Below are 23,550 nucleotides of genomic sequence, written 5' to 3' on the forward strand. Positions count from 1 at the left end.
TCCCTCAAGATTACAGGTACACCTTGCTGATGAGTGCCAAGTAGCACGAAACCCGGGTCCAGGGTTTCCTGTTGACTACCTCCAACCACCATCTAATCTCAACTATAATCTTCAACCTATCATGTAATGAATGTATTCCTAAATAATGAACAAATTCTATTTTTACATGTGAAAATTATACTTGAATAATATAAGTAATTGAAATTTAAATCATTCCAACTTTCAACCAATATCAAAGTGAGAATCTTCAATACGAACGTCAAGGTAGTCAGTTCTACTGTAGGGAGCTGAAACTTGGAGAACTACAACAACAACCATCAAGAAGGTACAAGTATTTATAAATAGCTGTCTACGCAAGATACTCAACATCCATTGGCTAGATACCATTAGCAACAGCCTTTTGTGGGAGAGAACAAATCAGCTTCCAACTGAAGAAGAAATCGGGAAAAGATGATGGAAATGGATAGGACATACATTATGGAAATCATCAAACTGCATCACGAGGCAAGCCCTAACTTGGAATCCTGAAGGGAAGCGGAAAAGCGGAAGGCCTAAGAACACATTACGTCGGGAAATAGAAGCAGATTTGAAAAAGATGAATAACAACTGGAAGGAGCTGGAAAGGATTACCCAGGACAGGGTTGGATGGAGAATGCTGGTGAGTAACAGGAGTAAGTAAGTAAGTAACCTTTTGTGTGAACCGGTTTGTTTTTGTAAATTAGTTACTTTTTTTGGATATGAAAATAAATATTAATTATTTTAAAGCATTGATGACATTGTACAAGGCAAGCGCTAACTTGGAACCCTGAAGGGAAACAGAAAAGAGGAAGGCCAAAGAACACATTGAACCGAGAATTGGAAACAGGTATGAAAAGGATGAATAGCAACTGGAAAAGATGGCACACGACAAGGTTGGATGGAGAATGCTGGTGAATGACCTATGCTCCTCGACGAGTAGTAACAGGTGTAAGTAAGTAAGTAAGTAAGTAAGTACAATTTACTTAACAATATTCATCCAAAAAAAATTTATTCACTTGAAAATCTAACTCACTTGAAATACAGTTAGCAAGGCTTTAACAAAGGTATCGAAATTTTGTGTTGGTCTTCCTTCATCAAAATTGAAACTGAAAAAGAATGTAAATAAATTTCCTTTACAAAAGAAACGATCAAATTGATTAAAATATATATGTAAATGACAATCAATTATTCAACCTGTACACATGACGACAAAGGATTTTAAAAAAAAGCAGAATGATAAATTCAAGGTAGAAACAATGATTTTATTGATTTTAGCTAAAAGCAAAAAAGAGAAGGATGAAAAGTAACTATCAGAAACATAAAAGTAATGAAAAGTTTTTTTTCGTTGGTTTTTGAACTTCATTACTTTCTAGAATTTTAGGCATAAACCAGTGAAAACTTATCACCTGTTTATTCCATGTAGATTTCCCATGTATATAAGTCATGAATCAATTGTTATTCTTTGTAAATAATAAGTGTAATCTGATACCCTGTTACATTCTCCAAACTAATTGACAGGATGAATATTTTGTGATGTATGGTGTCATTGATGTTTCTTCCATAAAATTTTAACTTACCCATATTTTTACTTCATTATTACTCAGTTATGTCTTTCGAAAAAATCAACTAGTATTTGATTCAATAGTGGACCAACTGTGGTTCAATTGCTTTAATTAGATCACGTTGTTTATACTGAACTGAATATTCGAAGTATACCTAATAAGTAGCTATCTCTAGTGCAATGATGATTCGCCAACATCCTATGTGGTGTAATCTGTCACTTATGTCTCAGAATGCATTTTTTAATATAGTTTCTTAATATCACTATCACTCTGATATATGGAGGCCTGCTTGAACATTTATGCTACCTGTTCCTGATATCTAGATATTTCAACAAGTTATTTAATTTTGTTCGTTTTAATACATCACTATGGCTAGTAATTGCATAACCTATTTAGGTGAGTTTCTGAAAAGTGTACAACCTTTTGTTGTACAAGTCAATGTTATGTCCTGATAAGTATAATGAATGGTAACTTTTGGGACCCATTTATGAACCAATACTAAACGTATATTTTATCGTATAACTGGTAAATAACTAAACTATACATATTTATGCCCCTCTAATTATGAGCCTTATTTTGACCTATGAACTATTATTATACGATTTAACATTCTTGAATTATGTCCTGCCTATTAATCACTACCTCCCACATTCACAGACACATTTGGTTAATTCTTGTATAAATATTGTTTCCTATTTTATTGGTACGATGTGGTCTGTCTGGTTGGTATATAAACCCAGTATGTTTGAAATAAATGATTCATATCGTAAAGGCTGAGATTGGTGTTTTAGACTTAAGGGACAGAGCTAGTCTGGAAGCAGAACCGATAAGGGATTTAGACTGCTCGTACAGGTTTTGTGCGTCATTGATCCGATCGATAATCACTGCTCTCTAATTGGCGGTATCATCACGTTATACATTAACAGGGCACACAGGCCATAAATTATAACAGTTGCAAAAAGCTCAATCAGGGATATCGTGATTGCTGACAATATGCAGCGAAAAGAATGTACATTATTTAGATGTTGATTGACTGGAATGCCAACTTCTAACCGGTGATTACTCAGTATTTATCGTCAGGATCGACCAAGGAATAAGAAACAGAAACTCGCTGAAATACTTTGTGCTGAAAATTCTGTTTTGTGTCAATAATATAATATTGAATGAAGCTAATAATAATATAATATATGAACTTTAATTTAATTTTTTACTGGCATTACTGGAACTCCGAGAATTTCGTTCATACGGTAGACATCTGCTTTCCCGTACTGACCACAAATTCACTATCATCTAACTTATTTCATGAGAAAGAGAAGATCGTCACAACTTTTCGAAAAAGGAATTTTATCAATGAATTTTTCTCATACCGTTGGTCAGATTGTTAAACTAACGAATATAAATGAGTAACATTAACGATTATAAATCATATTCTATTTCCTATGTCAACTAGCTTATAACAATGTCAAATAATTCCGGTGAGACTACAATTTATGGACGACTTTTGAGCGAAGTTAAAGTGACCTTCAGAGTGTCTTCCTACTTATTAGGGCTAAATGAGGGTTGTAAAACAGTTTGAAGAATAAGGATTATGGTTAGGGTTAGGAATTAGACTGAGGGTTTTCATCACGAACTGACATCAGCTTTAATGCTATGACTCTATTTAATCAAATGGGTGAACGAATTTTGCGCCGAAATCTAAAACCTGTTATCGTAAATCTGATTGGTTCGTTCATAAATTAAAGTCATGCCATAATTCCTGTTCATTGACACGTTATTTAATCAGTCAAATGTTTATGTGATAGTTATACGAAAATAATTCCAGTCATTAAACTGTTAAGTGGAATCCAGCTGGCCATTATTCATTTTTTCTTAAAAAGCTCATGACTTAGGGCTATATCGAGACATATGCATATATGCCAACATGAGACTGATCAATTGCAGTCTTAAATAACAATGGGAAGATACAAGTACAACAACACCAAGTGAAGGTTACTATTTATTCTTCACTTTATAATTTTTTTTCAAAAAAATACTTACTCTCCACCAAATAATTGCATTCCAAGTAATGCAAATATTAGGATGAAAAGAAATAATAGGAATAATAACGAAATAATACTTCTCATTGAGTTCAATAATGAAAGTACCAAATTACGTAATGAAGCCCAATACCTTCATTGAATTACATTACAAAAATTAGAAATACAATTTTAATAAGAATAGTAGAGTTAATTTACAAATTAAATGAAATTTTATGAAACACTTTTTAACGATAAAGAAATATACTTACAGGCCTATTGAATTAAGGGACTGTAATCATTAACTAGACGACTTATTTAGATAGACAATAGACATTTATCGACTTGTTACTAGTAACGTTATTTTAATGTTTTGACAATTACTTTCATTATATATATATTTGATGGAGTTTTGTTCTCTGACCTGAATGTTTTGGTCGTGGAGCTTTCATCGTTCTTCTGAATAACATCATCAGCACAAACTTCAGGTAGAAGTGAAGTGTTCAAATTTTTCCACATATAGTTCTACAGGACGAGCTCTGAACTATATGTGGAAAAATTTGAACACTTCACTTCTACCTGAAGTTTGTGCTGATGATGTTGTTCAGAAGAACGATAAAAGCTCCATATCCGAACCATCCAGCTCACAGAACAAAACTCCATCAAAATCACCCACCTGAGTTACAAATTTTCTCCACCATCTCAGATATATATTTATTTACTAGTTACATCAGTGATTACATAATACACTTTATCTCACTAGGTGAATTTCATCTACTCATCTCTTAAGATATACAAATTTGAAATTTGAAACAGATTGAAAACAAATGTGCTAAAAAAACTATTTTGTCTGAGATGACTGAGAAAATTTAAATAATTTTTTTTTCTGGTTAGCGTTTTTTTTAGCGAGTTAGTTTTCTACGGGATGGGGACGCTAACCCCATGCCCAACCCTCCTCCTTTATCCGGGCTTGGGACCGGCAGTAGCCCCCGGAGGGACTCCAGGCGGAGGAACAAGTACCAACAGACTGGAAAGAAGGACTACTGATCAAAATACCGAAGAAAGGAGATCTCAGCAAGTGTGATAACTACAGGGGCATCACTCTTCTCTCAATACCGGGAAAAGTCTTCAACAGGGTATTGTTAAACAGGATGAAGGACTGCGTAGACGCCCAACTTCGTGACCAACAGGCAGGATTCCGTAAGGATAGATCGTGTACAGACCAAATCGCAACTCTACGGATCAATGTGGAACAATCAATTGAATGGAATTCATCACTCTACATCAACTTCATTGACTACGAAAAGGCATTTGATAGCGTGGACAGAACAACACTATGGAAACTTCTTCGACACTACGGCGTGCCTCAGAAGATAGTCAATATCATACAGAACTCATATGATGGATTACACTGCAAAATCGTGCATGGAGGACAGTTGACAAAGTCGTTCAAAGTGAAGACCGGTGTTAGGCAAGGTTGCTTACTCTCACCCTTTCTCTTTCTCCTGGTGATCGACTGGATCATGAAGACGTCAACGTCCGAAGGAAAGCGCGGGATACAATGGACATCTAAGATGCAGTTGGATGATCTAGACTTCGCAGACGATCTGGCCCTTCTATCCCAAACGCAACAACAAATGCAGGAGAAGACGAACAGTGTGGCAGCAGCCTCAGCAGCAATAGGTCTCAATATACACAAAGGGAAAAGCAGGATTCTCCGATACAACACAGCATGCACCAACCCAATCACAATTGACGAAGAAGATTTGGAAGATGTAAAAACCTTTACATATTTGGGCAGCATCATTGATGAACAGGGTGGATCTGATGCAGATGTGAAGGCGCGGATCGGCAAAGCAAGAGCAGCATATTTACAACTGAGGAACATCTGGAACTCAAAACAACTGTCAACCAACACCAAGGTCAGGATTTTCAATACAAATGTCAAGACAGTTCTACTGTATGGGGCAGAAACCTGGAGAACTACGAAAGCCATCATCCAGAAAATACAGGTGTTTATTAAAAATTGTCTACGCAAAATACTTCAGATCCATTGGCCGGACACTATTAGCAACAACGTACTGTGGGAGAGAACAAACCAGATCCCAGTGGAGGAAGAAATCAGGAAGAAGCGCTGGAAGTGGATAGGACACACATTGAGGAAAGCACCCAACTGCGTCACAAGACAAGCCCTCACATGGAATCCTCAAGGCCAAAGGAAAAGAGGAAGACCAAAGAACACATTACGCCGGGAAATGGAGATAGACATGAGAAAAATGAACAAGAATTGGATGGAACTAGAAAAGAAGGCCCAGGATAGAGTGGGTTGGAGAATGCTGGTCAGCGGCCTATGCTCCATTGGGAGTAACAGGCGTAAGTAAGTAAGTAAGTAAGACTGAGAAAATATATTACTTGCCAATGTTTTAAATAGCGTTCAGGTTCCAAAAAAGTGTTTTCGTGTCAGTAACATATAAACCTCTCCATCTAGTTCTCACTATATTCATCTGTCAATACATTTGTCCTTGAAGAATAAATTACATAGATCGTAGCCAGTTTTCACTGAATTTCATTCATTTATACATTTTCAGTCATTTTTACGCTTAATAATTAAACCATATTATTAATCGTCCAGTTTAAAACTGCTTTTCCTCAATCCTATTTTTTCAGCCTTGAAGATAATTTTCCTATCCGATTTGTAAACTATCCTAATGAAAAATCCCTGTCACTTCAAGTGTTCACAGATTTAATTGTTGGTTATGCAACAACACATAACCTTTTTGTTCATTTCGCAGACTAAATTGGTTTCCCTAGAGTTGTGAAGGACTGACAAACATCAGCAAAATAAAATGGATATATAATATAATCTGCCTTAATTTACGTTATTGTTTATATAGAGTTCACTCACTTTTACTAACATAATCGATTAGATTTTTTATCAGAACGAGAATTTATGGAGATTGTAGTAATTTTAATAGTTGAATTCATGAGTCGATCTAAGATCGAAGGTCTTGGGTTCGAGTTCCACGTGCGTAATCGTAGATGTATACAGCTGAGGAGTCCCATACTAAAACGAAACGGCCGTCCAATGCTTTCATATTTTCAATGATGGCTTAGCTTAAATCGACTCATGAGTTCAACTACAAAGAATCGATTTTTCCTAAACAATGTTTCTGAGGTAAAAATTTTTCTATCAACATATTATTTTACGTCATTGTTTAACAATTTAAAGAAAAATCCAAATTTCTACATCTAAGAAACATATAAAAGGAAGTATAATATTATATAGCAGTATTTAAGCTTTTACAAACTGGAAATAATCTGTTTTATGCATTTGAATTTAGAAAATAACAAAGTCATATTGTGGTGCGTGCTACTAATATTGATATAAGTAGTATATAACGCGAGTCAGGAATGTAATGTCTAGCAGCCGAAGATGGGGGAGATCAAGAAAGGAAGAGCAGGAATAGAAAGCAATTAGTACAGAAATGCAAGAACAATGAAGTCCAAGACAATTATCGAACATGTTCACTCACCCAAATGGCTTCAGAAACAAATACAATCAAGTGACCCAATAAGAGCAGAGGATAAACATCCATCATCCTCTATTGCTAAACATATAATTGAAACAGGTCACAAGATTGATCTAAATTCAGCTTTTGTAGTGCTCTATAAAAGTGTAAAAGGGCGTATACTAAGGTTTATTGAAGCCTTAGCCATACGAAAATTCAAACCCCCTTTATGTGTTCAAAAACAGTTTGTTCTTACCTTAAACCTACCCTGGTAATATTGACTTATTATCCAGAGTGATTAGGTTTCGCTTTGTGTTCACATTATTATTATTATCATTATCATTATCCTTATCTCCTCTTACCCTGTTTCCTGTCTAGTTGACCCTTTATTTTTATATATAAATGCTCTTAACAAGTATATGTGTGACCAGATTGTTCGAAATGTATTGCGCTAATATATCACATATCACATATCACATATCACACATATCACATAGTTCTGATAATCTTCGTCTTCTAATATCATTATCGAAATTTATCAAAGAGACTAATTGTTTTAAATTATCGAACATTTTACAAATTAAGTATTATAGTATGGCTTTTTCTATTTTACCAAGTAACTCTGTTATTTTGTGCTAAATATAATTCGGTTGTCCTCACCTGTGTTCTCCTTCACTACAATAGGACTTGTAAATTAGTCACATCTTATTATAGGCACATGTCTTGTTGTTATAAGAATGATGAATAGTGTGGTTTTGCATAGTGACCTGATCAGTAGCGTAATTGTTTTGCAAAATCGATTATAATTATAAAAGTGATTTCACAATCTCATTTTAAATTTATATTTCGGAATATTTATTTCTAATCCCCTATTTTTTTGTGAAGAATAATAATTAATGCTTCAATTAGATGGTGTTATTTTGAATCATTTATAATCCCCTATCTATATGTTCATTTTCTTATCTATTGTAATAGTCAAAATATAATCGTTTCCTTTCAGGAATAAAATATAATCGTTTTTACCCCATATTCATCATGAAACGAAAAACTAAATATATTTAAATACATTTTTTATAGCATATTTAATCCAATTAATCATTCATATTCAGCCTTCCCCCCTCCTCTTATTTATTCATTATTTTCCCTTACCATCATTATCACCATCACCAGGGTCTTTAGTTTTAATCTGTGAACAGTTGAATGAATTTAATTTATAACCTTATTGTTATAATTCGGAAAGTATGATTTACATTTTTCTTTGTTTTTTTTCTTTTCTGTTTTGTTTATTTATTTTCCTTTGTATTCATTCTCCTACACAACTAACAATTAATAAATGTTAGTAAATTTAGAACTATAGTAGTGTATATCCTTCGTGCTTATTTATTATTTGCTCATCACAAGATATCTACAATTAGCATATACTAATCATTCGGTATATTCTATACTTTAAAAAACTAAACGATCACCAGATCGATTTCGAAAATATCAAAATATTACAAAAAGGTTTTTTTATCAATTACAAAGAAAGGAGAGTAGCTGAAGCGTTTCATATAATGTTTAATTCTATTTCTTTCAATAGAAAAGAAGGCCTTATCATACGTCTAACTTGGACTATCTATCCTAACCACCTAGTCTTATACTATTTACAATTCACACTATTATGTATAAAGGTTTCTTACGAACAGTTGAAATCTCCGACTTCTTTATGTCATACATGTACTTCTTAATGAAAGCACTGGGGTAGCCGATCTCGGTCAGTGAGTTGTTGATAAATTCAAGCTCCTGACTTAGAGTATCTACTGTACAGATCTTTTTAGCTCTGCTAGTGAGAAATCTAATCAAATTTCTCTTGTAACGGATAGGTGTGAAATTGCAGAACTGGGTATATTGGCAGGCAGAAGAGATTCTTCTATACACGCTTCTGCTTAATGTGCCATCACTTCGTCTGCTTAGTGTGACGTCAAGGAAGTTCAGCTTTTCGTCATACTCGCTTTCACCAGTGAAAATGTTCGTTGGGTGAAGACTGTTGAATTGTTGTAGGAGTTTATCCTTACTGGTGTTTTGATCTACGATAGTGAAAGTGTTGTCAATGTAGTGGCAATATAAATCAAGCTTCTTAATAGTCTCATTAAGAGGTCCCTTTTCTAACTTTGCTAGGAAGAGATCAGCTAAAATCGGGCCTAGAGGTGAGCCCATAGCTATCCCGTCTATTTGTCTATAATAAGTGTTGTTGAAGACAATATTTCACACCTATCCGTTACAAGAGAAATTTGATTAGATTTCTCACTAGCAGAGCTAAAAAGAAGGAATGAATTGAGCGAAGAAATTTCTTTTCAATTAGTTTTTTATCATGGCTCTACACTAATATATATACGTTTTACAATAATAATATAATACTCATCGAGTAGATATGTTACGTAATAATTACATAATGACATTTAAATTAACATTGAGTAATTGGAAGAGAGAGGATTATTAATATTCAAAGTAATCAAGAAGTTGCTATGTTGCGTAATATAAGAAACAAAGAAGGAATAGAATTTTACCGGATGGTCAATAGAATAGTAGTTACGTAAGAATCAAGAGATGAATGTTGAGAAATTATAAGGCTCAAAAGCGATAGAAACAAAATTACAAAAATTACAAAAATTTTAAAATAAAAATAAATATGGAAGAAGTATGAAAAATAGATCTTCTGACGGCAATTTTATACTGAAGGCCAGGGTAGAGAAAGTGGTTGTACGAATTTCTTTTGGATGCAAAGGTCAGGCCATGATGAAAAACTAATTGAAAAGAAATTTCTTCGCTCAATTCATTCCTTCTTTATTTACCAAATGGCAAAATGGGAATTTTCACTATATAGAGCTAAAAAGATCTGTACAGTAGATACTCTAAGTCAGGAGCTTAGATTTATCAACAACTCACTGACCGAGATCGGCTACCCCAGTACATGTATGACATAATTCACACTATTATCTTACAAATTAAAATTTATCCTTTCTCACCATAAAGGTCACACAATTTTCATTCTTAACAGTGCACACATACATACACACGAATTTACATACATGTCGCTTATGAATCACCTTAACCGAAATGACATGACATTGATTTATTCAGACCTGTTTTTTTTATTGATCACATAATATTCGTGTTGTTCCGCTGTGTTATTTAAATTTGGTTATTTGTCCTCTGAAGAAGTGGCTTACGCAAAGTCACGAAACGCCAGAAAATCTAATTTTTCTACTCATTGGGATATTACAAATATATTATTTATTTATAACAATCTACCCAATGCTTAATTTATTCGAGATTATCAAATCAAACCTTGGTAATGATACCTACTGATAATGATATATGCATCAAATTAATCCAATTTCTCGTATTCCTAACTGATTCATTCACATAAATGAATGATATATGTATAAGTAAGTGAACAAGTGTATATCCTTCGTGCTTATTTATTATTTGCTCATCAGAAGATATCTACAATTAATATCTACAAATCATTCGGAATATTCTATACTTGAAAGAATTGAACTCATTGTTATTGAACTGTGTGAGATTAGTTTGGTTTTTTATTAATCTGAATCAGTATGACAACGTGTATGGAATCGATTAAAATAATCATTGCAATTAACGGTTGAATTCGCGAGTCAGTTTAATCTGGAGTACCACTGAAAACCTGGAATTACTGGATGGCTGTTCCATCCTAACATAGGACTCCTCAGTAGTGCGCATCAACGATCCCGTATGCGAGATTCCAATCCAGGATATTCAGTCTTACTCGTGAACGCTTAATCTCTAAACCACTGAGCCGGCATCCAGTGATGTGAATGTCTAACTTGAATCAATCCATGAGCTTGCGTAATTCTTCATCCATTGTTTCAGATGAAGATTCTCGTGTGGGATCGTGGATACTCACTTCTGAGTTGTTATTCCCATACTATGATGGAACGGTCGTCCAGTACTTCCAGTTTTTCAATGATGCTCCAACTTAAATCGACCCATGAATTTAACTGTGAAAATATTACAATCTCCACAAATCGTTATACTGATAATTATTGGTTGATTGTAGGTTATTGTAAAACAATCCATAAAATAAAAATAAATTCATCAATTATTCTGCTACATTAATTGTTCTCAGTTTGTTTTTGTACAAATCCATAGTTGCGGAAAGAAATTGCATGAAATTATTATTTCGGTGATAAGTCCATTCAAAATTATCTTCCTATCAATGTTAGAAGGGAGCTTTAGACATAAAATTCATTCAGAAATCAATACATAAATATTATATAGAGAAAGAGAGGGTGCGCGCGACAGAGAGTGGACAATAACAAAGATTTGAGTAAGCAAAAAAGTTAAATTCAGTTAATTTCGTTAGGATCTCGTCAATTGCTTATAAAATCCGTAATACTTAAGTCACAACTATGAAATGAGTTAAAAACACCTATGGAACTTAGATTAGTATAATTTACCTACTAACTTACTTGCGCCAGTTACTCCTGGTGGAGTATAGGCCGCCGGCCAACATTCTCTAACCTAATCAATATCGTTTAATAAATAAATAAACATCCATGTCCTTACTTTTTAAAGTTTACTTTAGTTATTGGTACTAGGTATCAGAAACTTGATTTTTGTATTCAAAAATAAACTTCTGTTAATCAGTTTTTGCTCTAATAGTATGAATAATACTTCCATAAATTATTCGATCTTTTTCATTGCTTTCAATGAATTGATTGTCGATTCCCTTTCTTTTTTAACTATCATTCAGTTCAGTAATGTTATTTGTTTGACTAACTAAGCTTTACTCGTATTATTCATTCTTATTTGCTATTAGCATTGTTTAGTATATAACCGTTTATTTCTAGCCTTTTGATTCTCATTTATTTTAATTATCACTGTTCTAAGGTATTCTTTACCATATGATATACATCTATGTAATTTTAGTTTAGTATCGTAAAGTCATCCACATCTTCAGTTTCCTGTGCTGATAATTAATTAATCATAACAAATTACTAGTAAATTGCTTTTCATAAATATTTTTCAGTCCATTTGTAATTGATTTTTATAGACTGCAGGTTATGTAATCCGGTGGTTAGGTGTTAATAAACTAAATTAAACTTAGTACCTAGAATTCATCATGAGAAAGTATCTACAGTACAAAAGAAAACCCTGTTCATGAATATGGAATTTAAAGGAGACACGGCTGCTGAAATCTTAAATAAACGGATTTCAAAATCATTGAATAAAACTTTCTACACAGCCAAGCTCCGAATTGTTTTCTCAAGCCGGCCTACCACTCCTGGATGTGTTAAAGATAAACTTTCGCATTGAACCACATCAATCTGTATTTATAAATTTACGTGTTCATGTGGGGCCCGTTATATCGGCCGAACAAAGCGATCACTTTCCAAACACATCTCAGAACACTATCCGGCTTGTATTGAAAAAGGAGAATGTAAGACAATCACTAGTTCTATACAGGAGCGTTTAATCCATTTTGGACACAGCGCTCCCAAGTATTCTTCTTTTAAAGTGATTTACAAAGTCAAAGGAATTGGATCGAAGGGGTATCGAATCAATATTCTATACACTGCTGAGGCATTGGCAATTCACGAACTCAAGCCCGAACTTTGCGTGCAGAAACGATTTGTCCAACCTCTCGTCCTTCCTTGGCTCTAATTCCCTTAATGGGTATGTTTCCGTTTTTTTTCTGCACTTTTATTTGATTATTATCTAATTTTTTAAAATTAATATTTTGCATTTTAAACTCTAGTCAGTTATTATTACCATATACAAGTTTTCTTGAGTATTATTCAGTCTATTATTATGACCTTTGTTGTTAGTTGCTTTTCTTCATATTTGTCAATTGGACTATTATCTGACCCATAAACGATTTTCTTCCTTACCCCTTGATTAGTACGTAACCTCATTTGTTATTTATCCTCGAATCCATTTTGATGATGCAATCCTTTCTATCCCTCTATAGACATTCATTTTCCATATATACGAATGTACAGCTTAAGTAAATGATTTCGTCGAAAAGAAAATTTTCTTCACTGAATTCTTTTTTTCATATTCAATGACACTATGGGTTATTTTAATTGTCTAAAACAAATTCATTTCATTCTATCCAAGTTTTTCTTCTCATTCTCTTCAACATAATAAAGGGAACTATTGAGTATAAAACATAAATATGATATGACATTACATTTTACTTAAGTTATTTTTTTTCTCTGTTTACCTGGTTACTTTGAAAATTCGTAAAAGTCTCAATGCACGTAAAACACTGATACCGAATGATGCATCAGGATGAAAGAATCCCCAAATTATTTCAAATAAACTTCCTATAATGACCTATAAAAAAATGATAGAATAGTAATAGTAAAAATACATGTTTTGTTAGCAAAAACAAAAGTACTGAGATATAAAGAATAATTTACGATCATCATTCGGAATGATGTCATATTCAAGTCAAAATAGGCTAAGGTTTACGCACAGTAAACATTTTTTTGTCTTTAGAAATGAATCTATTGTTAAAGAGTTAGTATAAAATTGTAGAAATATGTAGTAAGGATTGAGATTGAGGTTTACAGAAAGTATTCCATGTAACGCATATCTGAAGGGAATTAAGGTGTTCATATTGTATAATAACTAGATATTAAATAAATGATAAACTCATGGTAAATACACTGATACGGTTCTATTCATCTAACAAACAAAGAATCCTCTTATTATTTGAAATTCGTAGATACCAATATAATCAAGTACTTTAGACTTGACTTATGAGTACAAAAAGGGAAAACTCGGTGAGACTATAATTTATGGACGACCTTTGAGCTAAACTAGACTGACCTTGAGAGTGTCCACCTAATACCTATGACCAAATGTGGGTTCTAAACCTGTGTGAGGGATTAGAATTGTTTTACAGTTGATGATTTACGTTAGGAATTAGATTTCGGGTTTTCATCACGAACTGACATTAGCTATAATGCCAAAACTATTTAACCAAATTGGATGAGTAAACTTCGCGCCAATATCTGAGGCCTATTATCTTATACCTTATTGGTTCGTCCGTAAATTATAGTCTTGCCGAAAAATAATTAGAGCATTGCGATTTTACCTATTATTATAAACGCTCGTTGAGCAACCATGTAAATTTTGTCTCGGTTACAAAGCCTTATTATGCAATAATTATCATTTTGTTTGATTTTATGTTTTGGTAATAAGAATTAGTATTGACGAGCTCGAATTCTTTTGTATTCGGTTTCATTTTTAACTATTAACTACCCAATCTTAACTGCTATACTTATTACCATGTATTTGTAGTGTCGGTTATTATGTTAAGCCCATATACCTTATTCTAGCTTTCGGACAGGCCAATCTATTCATCCTACTTGAGTCACATTTTGACCTTGTTAATTATTTGCTTATCAACCTTGACTGTTTTTATATGGGCTTATCTATGTGCACCTCTTATCCTATTCATCAAGTGGCTTATTTTTGTGTGACTATAAATATTGATAAACGCTTGATTAAATGGAGTTGGCTCACACGTCCTTTCCACTGCGTGTCATTTCTCTTCGCTTCATTCCCTGATTGCGTGTCCAAATCAATGAGTGTACAAAATATACGTATTCAAATATCTATTCTCGTATTTCACTTATTTAATTCCATTGTTCACTAACGCGATTGAACCCAATGATGATATACGACGATTGGCGTCATATATATTTGGATAGCAATTAGCATACGAAATAACTGGGGTCATCTCGAGCCTCCAAAAGATATTTTCATGGTTTCCATTGCACAATGACCTTAGTTAAGCAACAAATGCGAACCAAGAAGCAATGGACACGTATTTCGTCCTAGCATAGAGTTTTTCAGCAAGGTATATCTAAAACCACACAGGTGATCAAACTTAGAACATTCGATTCCGACAGGAAGCATCTAAACTTTAGACCACTATGTCGATTAGCGTTATTTCACAACGATTTTCCAATGCTACTGGTGAATAAGGGAATATAAAAAAAGTTGTTATGTTTCATAATGAACACTATAAACTAAAATATTTTTCCTGATTCTAAACTGAAAATTCAAAGAAAATTTTTATTTATACAATCTATGATCCTGAATAGATCCTATCGATTAACCTACAATATGATCACTTCTAATGATTGTTAAAAAAATAAGATTCAAGAACCGAATTTGACCTATATTTATATAGAGATATATGTATATACGTATTAGAGTATCATCTCCAAAAAGGTAACCTTGAAAGCGTCACGACAATTTATCCCATAGAAAGTGTTGCTATGTATGTTAGACAAACTTTATGTTTTGTATTATATAACAAATAGAAAGCTGTTTTATACTTACGTATTCATCAACTAATTAGGTCTTTCATTTATTATGACAAATATATATATATATATTTACCTTTTATATTGTATAAATATTTAATACAAATAAAGTTATATTAATATGAATAAATTTTATATTAATGAAAAGTTTATTTGTAAGAATAAGTGTCCTTGAAAACATTTACCCTCAAGATAAATAACTATTGTCATATTATCTGTTACTGACAGACAACATTGTGTTCTAGAGTAAAGTGAAACATATGTGAACGGCTTTTTTCTTTCTTTTCAAATTTCTTTCTTCTTTTCTTTTTTTGAAGAAATGTCAAAATATTCAAGTCTTCAAAATTTGATCATGTATTGTAATGATTAAGAAATTTCATATTATTACAGAGATGGGTTTGGTTAGTTGGGAGTTAGTTATTCAACACGAACTGATATTGATTAGTGAGGTGTTAAAAACTCTGTGATACTATCCTGCATTTTTAATTGATCCAAGTTACGAATATATAAAGTACTAGATTCCATTTCATTTGTCTTAAGGCTAAATGCTCATTGGTTAAATTCTGTACTTTGTCGTAGTTGAGAACCATTTGGGCTGTTTAAAAACATCTATCTCAATATTTTATAAGCAAAGATGGATAGTGGTTAGTAGTGGAATCCAGGACGCGAGTTTCATTCTATTTGGGACTCGTCAGCTGGGTGTACCTGTATCTCAGATTTGATGTTCGCTCTGGGACTGATCAATTGCAGTCCTAAATAACAGAGGGAAGATACAAGTAAACAACATCAAGTGAATTTAAAACTTCACCCGATTGCACAACCAGGTAGCCAACAGGACTCAGTAGGTAAGTGGATAAGGCGATGGCGTTTGAAGTGAACGGTACTAGATTCGAGTCCCGGAGTGAACATCAAATCTGGGATACAGGTACATCCAGCTGACGAGTTCTAAATGGGACGAAACGAGTGCCTTCGATTCCATTACTAGCTATCATCCATTTTTGCATATAATGCTTGTGAATTAAGGCAATATCGAGGCAGTTCACATAGGATTCATATATGCCGACAAGAGACTGATCGATTGCAGTCCTAAATAACAATGGGAAGATACAAGTAAACAACATTAAGTGAATTTAAAACTATCTCAATACTTTTAGTTGAAGAAAGCAATACTTGTCATTTTATTAATGTTCTGTGAGGAAAATGTGAATCTGTAAACCAATAATAGTTTAGACCTTCAGAAAGTTAATTTTCATATTCCATTACGTTTAGTACACAGATGAAAATTCATGTTGTCTTGATTTGCGGTACTTTCTTTATCTTTATTACAATCCCAATCTGTGTATTTATTGGATAAATGTAGATCAATCTAATACTCAGAAAATTGAAAGCTCAGTTCGCATATAAGGGATTGAAAATTGTTAGCAATTAACCATCAAAGTTATGCAGTGTGATTTTCAGAATGCTATACTACTGATCAATTTACAATATGATTACTAAACTAGGGAATAATATTCTAAATTAACAAATAAACTTACCACACAGTCAAAGATATTGAATGAAGATTCAAAGTAGATTCGTATATTCAATCCATATACTTTTAATAACATTTCAATGATAAATAAACCGAGGAAAACAAATTCTGCATAATCTGTAAGTAAAACATTGAAAACAGGATAATAGTATGTCAAACGTTTGTGCTACTAGTAAGTTAGAATACAATTAGAGAAAAAAATCTTTACATTAAAAAAACTTTTCAAATGTAGGTTTCTCACTAGTTGACTTCAAATAGAAAACCATTGAAATTCAGGAAGCCATAAACAGTTGTATCGATCTAGACTGGAACTATTTACTGAAAAAGAAACTAAATCAACCACTCAGTCTTGTAATGACCACGATATCACTGGACCAACGAAGTGGAATTCAGCTGTTCAAAAGTATAACTGACATAATGACGAGATATGCAATCATTCCAATAGATGATAACTGTTACACTTTCCAAACAGTTAACTCCACTAATCACGGTTCGCCATTAAAACATAGGCGAATGTATCTAGAAGTTCTGTGTATTGACTGAAAAAAATGGTTCTCATGATGAAGTAACATCTCTCACTAACACATAATATTGATATTAAAAATTTGAATTTTTCGGTTCGAATTCAATAATCTGAAGCCACCATGAAAAAACCTGAAGATCGTAAACTTCAATACTTTTAGTGATGTTGGCAATCACTTTCAAAGAAACTCAAACTAAGACAAAATATTGTGTGGCATTTCTTTATTTCTTATCACTTCTTTGAGCTTGGTTCTTCCGAGATTATCCATGAAAATATATGCTAGGACAGGACCTAACGAACTTCTCATTGCTACATCATCAGTTTGTTGGTATATGATATTATTGAATTGGAACTGAACATCTTTTGAGCGCATGATTAATAGTCGTTTGAGTTCTGATGCTGGTGGAGTTAGGATGTTAGAATGCTGAAAAATTATGTATGGTTTCAAGAAGTGGTATTTTTGTAAACAATGATGTCCATTTAAATGAAACCACAAACTTATCACAAATATTTATGTGATTCATATTGTCAGCAAATTCAAATGAATCTTTTGATGTATATCTGGCTAATCGTTGACGAACTGGTTCTTACTTATCCGCTAGCTGTCGTGCAACTTTGTGGTAGGGCGGGTTGACGATTGACAGAATAGGTCTAAGATGAACACCTTATTTATGTATCTTTAGTAAACCATATATGTGTGGCAAAAGAGACACACGAGGTTGTGGGTCATTGGAATCGGAATTATCAATCACCTTCTTTAAGAGATCTTTAAGTACATTCGTGATTCTTTTTTTCAATTGAATTGGATAAGTCCTTGTTACTTTTATCCTACTTGAATCTCAGGTGGCCACTTAATGCGAACTTCATCTTAGAGACAGAATCTGTTATGTTTATCAGAACAACACATGAACCTTTATCTGGTCGTAATATCATTACACTATCATTTTGTAATACTGTCAGGTGATTTTTAGGTAAAAGTTTCGTCTGTGGAGTAGTTTGGATTTAAACCAGCCTTTCTTCACTTCACTAACAGGGTGTAATCCTTCCATTCGATCAAATAAATTCTCAAATTGAGTTTCTGTATCGATTTTATTGGCATTTATTTTAGAGATATGAAATTTAAATCCAAGCGATAAAGCTTCTGTTTCTGTCTGATTTAACTTCACTATTAATAGATTATAGAATATTTTCGGAGGTTTTCCGGAAAACCAACGCATATGATTATCATGAAATATCGTTTATTATTACTACTACAGGAAATACACAACATACCTATTGAGTTACATGTCACTTAAGAAATAAACGATCACAGATAAAAATAATCTAAAGATCACAATACAAACAGTATTTATTGATTGACGTCACACTTGAGAAGATTTCTACAGATTACTTAGTCCTATAGAGTTCAGTGAGTTTATTTCTATCCCAAGAAGATAGCCTGTATTCTAATTTCACTGGTTGAAATCATTAGTCAATTGAAGCTAGATCACTATTGAAAACCTGGAAGCACTGGACGGCCTTTTCGTCCTAGTATGGGACTCCCCAGCAGTGCGCATCCACGATCCCGAGCCCCACGAGATTCGAACCCAGGACCCATCAGTCTCACACCAGGCGCTTAACCAACTAGACCACTGAGCCGCGGGTGGCGGGATCATGGATGCGCACTGGTGAGGAGTCCCATACTAGGACGAAACGGCCGTCCAATGCTTTCAGGTTTTCCATGGTGGTCTAGCTTTAATTGACTCATGATTTCAACCAGTGAAATTTCTAAAAATCTCCACAAAACCCACTCTGATAATAATATTCTAATTATCAGTCAACTGAAGATAGTTATCATAACAAACTAAAAGGTTCATTAAAATAATCACTAAGAGCACACATCATATAACAGAATATTATATTAAGAATATCCTGTAAATTAATTCTCAATATTTTACAGAGTGAGTTTTGTCGCATTGATACACTGATAAAAGGTAACTTTGAAAATAATTCAATCAAATAAGATGATCAACTAATGGTTCCCAGTAAATAACCAATTTCTATTGTTATTGAATTTATCATATTCTAGCTTATGCTTTATTATCAATACTTTTAATATGCAAAAATATATGACGAGATAGAGGGAAGAATATAGAAATGATCTTTTTTTTTTTTTTTCAAAGCATAACCTTGACCTATATTCTATCTCCTTTTCTTGCTATAAAAATATATAATCCTGAAAAAATCTAGGTTTGATTGGTCGGTAACTGAATTAAATGAGGATTAAAATTATTAATATTACTAAAATACAATGTTTAAGGAGTTCAAAGTGGGACGTTGTGAAAGATTATTCATTAATGTGGAGGTGGGTGTAAGTAATTAATTTAAACCGCGGTTGTTTTCATGTTATGGAATAGTATTAATAGCTTGTTATTTTTGGGGTATTTGATTTCACGATAGTTTTGGTTTCAGAACTTATGATACATAAAGTTTAAAAGTTATACATAAACTGGTAAAAAAAGTCACTGTAAGTTGGTATGTTCTCAAAAGTAAGTGTCTCCACACAGTACAACATAATATATATATATATTGATATTAATAATAATGACTTAGGAAGTACGACTATCCTATTGAAGAGATCAAATGGTAGAGATAAGCACTAAATGACTTTCATGTGTCTTTTTCTTCTATGATCTTTCGAAATTTTTAAGTCACATATCTCATTACCATCTGAACAGCGGCCAATATGAAGTCTACTATTTTCAGTGTACAACAATTAATAACTCAATCAATCGAACTCATACTCTTGAGATCTAAGTATAGTTTTTTTCTGAAAACGACTGTTTATAAAACATTGTAAACTTACATAAAAATGTGGAAAGCCATACTGGTTGACCATGATGTTCAATAGCACCGCATACGGTATTCAAAAATACAAGTATAATTACAACCCAATAAAATGGTTGACTTTTTACCATTCTCCTTATAGCATACCTAGATAATTATGAATATTGAATGAAACTTGTAATAGAATATTAAATAGTTGAATTCGTTTTTAATTGAAATAAAGGAAAACAATAGATATTGATACTTTTTTCACGCTTCATTTCAACTGAGAATCAGCTAGAAATTTCATCTGCTTCCCACATGTTCTCTTCTAACAGAAACTGAGATTAGTGTTCTGGACTTAACAGATGTGGCTAGACGGGAAGAAGGACCGATAAAGAGTCTAGACTGCTTGTACAGGTTTATGAGTCATTGATCCGGTTGATAAATCACTGTTCTCTAATTGGCAGTACATTACGTTATATAATAATAGGGCAAAAGGCCATAAGTTATAACAACCACGTAGTAAAGTAGTAGAGATCATAGTTTTTCTGCTAAGATTTTTTAAGGCATTACTAAAACTTGTTTATAGGACACTAGGAGTATTGATATAAACCGTAAAACTTGGTTGAATGTATTTAATACAAATTTTAGACACAAAAGTATTGGATTTCAGTATATACAAATGTCTCACCATTTCTCTATGATTTGTAAATTAAAGAACTTTTGGCTAAAAGTTATTAATTGAATACCAGACAACAATAACAACTTTCATTGTATAATGTATCACAGTATAGTGTTTAAAGTGTTGTGGTATAGAGGTGTTTAAAGTTCATAATACAAGTGTATTAGGGTCTGTTGATAAGTAGAATATCTTCATATTGTTTTCAATTGCTAGCTAATTATTCTTCTATATACTCGATAGCAGGAGTTCCCAGAATTAACGTTTCATTCCATCTAGGATTAGTCAACTGGAAGTCCTTCCATATCATTATAAACATTAACACTGAGGATCAAACCCAAAGAAGACCAATAATTTCAATCTCAACTTTCATTAATAAAAGAACATGTGTTCTTACAATCAGCTGTAAAAACGATAACTAGTGGACTACTGACTTATGCTCTGTAGTTGAAAACAACTAGTACTCAGTTTGAGATTCATTATGACGATAAATACTAAAATTCAGATATATTAGCTTGATGAGTTGTGAACTAAGGCAATATCGAGGCAATCTGCACAGGATGCACATATGCCAATAACAGACTGATCAATTGCAGTCTTAAACCTCAATGGGAAGATACAAGCCAAACGATACCAAGTGAAAAATTGAAGATATTTTTGAAATATCCACTGGTAATGATCATTAAAATTACTATCACAGTATCACTTCATATTTTTAAAAATACTAATCTATTTAGTCTAATTAGAAGGAAGTGATCTTCTTGTTTAAATAAATCAGCAAAATTTCATATTACTTCCGGCTGTAAATAATCACAGTACTTTAATTTTCTATTGTAAGTATATTAAAAACAATCTTGCATAGAATTTCTAAATCATTAAAACAATTAACAAAACGATAATTATCAGAAGGGGTTTTGTGGAGACTTTAGAAATTTCACTGATTGAAATCAGGAGTTAATTGAAGATAGAACACCATGGAAAACGTGGAAGCACTTGACGGCCGTTTCATCCCAGTATGGGACTCCTCAGCAGTGCGAATCCACGACCCCGCACCCCGCGATATTCGAACCCAGGACCTATCAGTCTCGCACCAGGCGCTTAACCAACTAGACCACTGAGCCGGCATTCAATGGTGTTAATGTATAACTTCAACCAATCCACGAAGTTGCGACACCGTCCACCATTGTCTTCAGTGAGCTGATATCTCACAACAGACCTGGTTAAACTACCCTGGTAACGGCTTCTCACTAGAACTCCAGTACTTCCAGTTTTTCCATGGTGGTCTAGCTTCAACTGACTAATGATTTCAATCAGTGAAGACGATAATTGTCTATAACACAATCTATGAATATTTAAGCTGATAAAACCTTTGGTGTATCCGTTAATTTAAATAAAAAAAGAACAATTTTTCCAAATACACTTTATTTGACTAAATGTTGGACATTCTTATTTATTCATTATAGAAGTCGAAAACAATATTTAATAGCGTTACATGCGTTAGAAACTAGACACAAGAATAATTTTGAAGGGATCAAAATACTTCAGAAAGGTTTTACCACTCATAAAGAAAGATTGATATCAGAAGTGTTGTATATATGGACGAATAAGAACAGTCTAAACAGAAAGGATCGTATTCAGCTAGTAACTACTTGATAAATATTTGTTAATAAGTAATTGGACCCATTCTTTATTCAACCTGTTTATTTCACATGTATCGTTATTCTGACTGGAATTAATGTGAGTTATTTTTAGCAATACAATTACGTAATTTCAACAGTTGAGATCATGAGTCAATTGAAGCTAGATCTCAACTGTTGAAATTAATACAATCTCCACAAAACCCCTTCTAATACAATTATGCATTTGATGATTCTCATGCACATCAATAATTCGGCAACAGTTTTTCAACCTTCAACTTACACTTTTATTTTTCCTTCATATGAAACACATTAATACCTAATATTAACGGTTAGTGACTCAACCTTACAAATACATACACACAAACATACACAATTCGTTCAGTCATTTATTTTCACATTGTGAACTTTTCACGATTCGCATTCAACTGATTCATGTCAGCATCCAAATGTGATTGCATTAGCACGGTGTAGATTTGATCTGATTTGATTGTTAAACGCTATATATTTCTTTCATGGTATTAACTGTGATTATTACCCTGAATAAGTTCAGATAAGTATACTGGACGAACCGTTCGAATTACTTAAGTTTCACTCTTTAATATTATTTCAAATATAGTTTTCACATATAATGACTTCTCTGTACTCTGCGCACAATTCTTGTCAAACTATTCGTCCTAATCTTGACGAATATTTGTATAAAATATCTGATTATTGTAATAGAACTAAAATTTTGCAAACATTCAAGTTTCAGAACGCAAACGCTTAGTCGCTAAATTAGTAACTCAGTACTGCTGTAGTGAACGAGAACAAAAGTCGGGACAATCAAATCTACATTAACACAAAATTACAGAACATATTAGTAAAATCTGAGAACCGTACAGTGAATACTTGATTTGCAA

The 23,550-nt window shown here is 33.0% G+C and overlaps 1 protein-coding gene across 1 annotated transcript in view; it reads right to left on the minus strand.

The window, feature by feature from the left end:
• CACNA1A (Voltage-dependent P/Q-type calcium channel subunit alpha-1A) overlaps positions 1-23,550 on the minus strand; it is a gene marked incomplete at its 5' end in the record, with an annotated part of 160,488 nt that overhangs the window by 93,023 nt on the left and 43,915 nt on the right. Inside the window, 4 exons of the mRNA XM_051219135.1 lie at positions 1,052-1,124; positions 13,352-13,464; positions 17,006-17,118; positions 20,370-20,497. Coding sequence (XP_051067429.1) covers positions 1,052-1,124; positions 13,352-13,464; positions 17,006-17,118; positions 20,370-20,497 — 427 coding nt within the window. The remainder of the gene's footprint in view (positions 1-1,051; positions 1,125-13,351; positions 13,465-17,005; positions 17,119-20,369; positions 20,498-23,550) is intronic.

The sequence above is a fragment of the Schistosoma haematobium genome, chromosome 2 (genome assembly GCF_000699445.3).
Source record: "Schistosoma haematobium chromosome 2, whole genome shotgun sequence".
Taxonomy (NCBI): domain Eukaryota; kingdom Metazoa; phylum Platyhelminthes; class Trematoda; order Strigeidida; family Schistosomatidae; genus Schistosoma; species Schistosoma haematobium.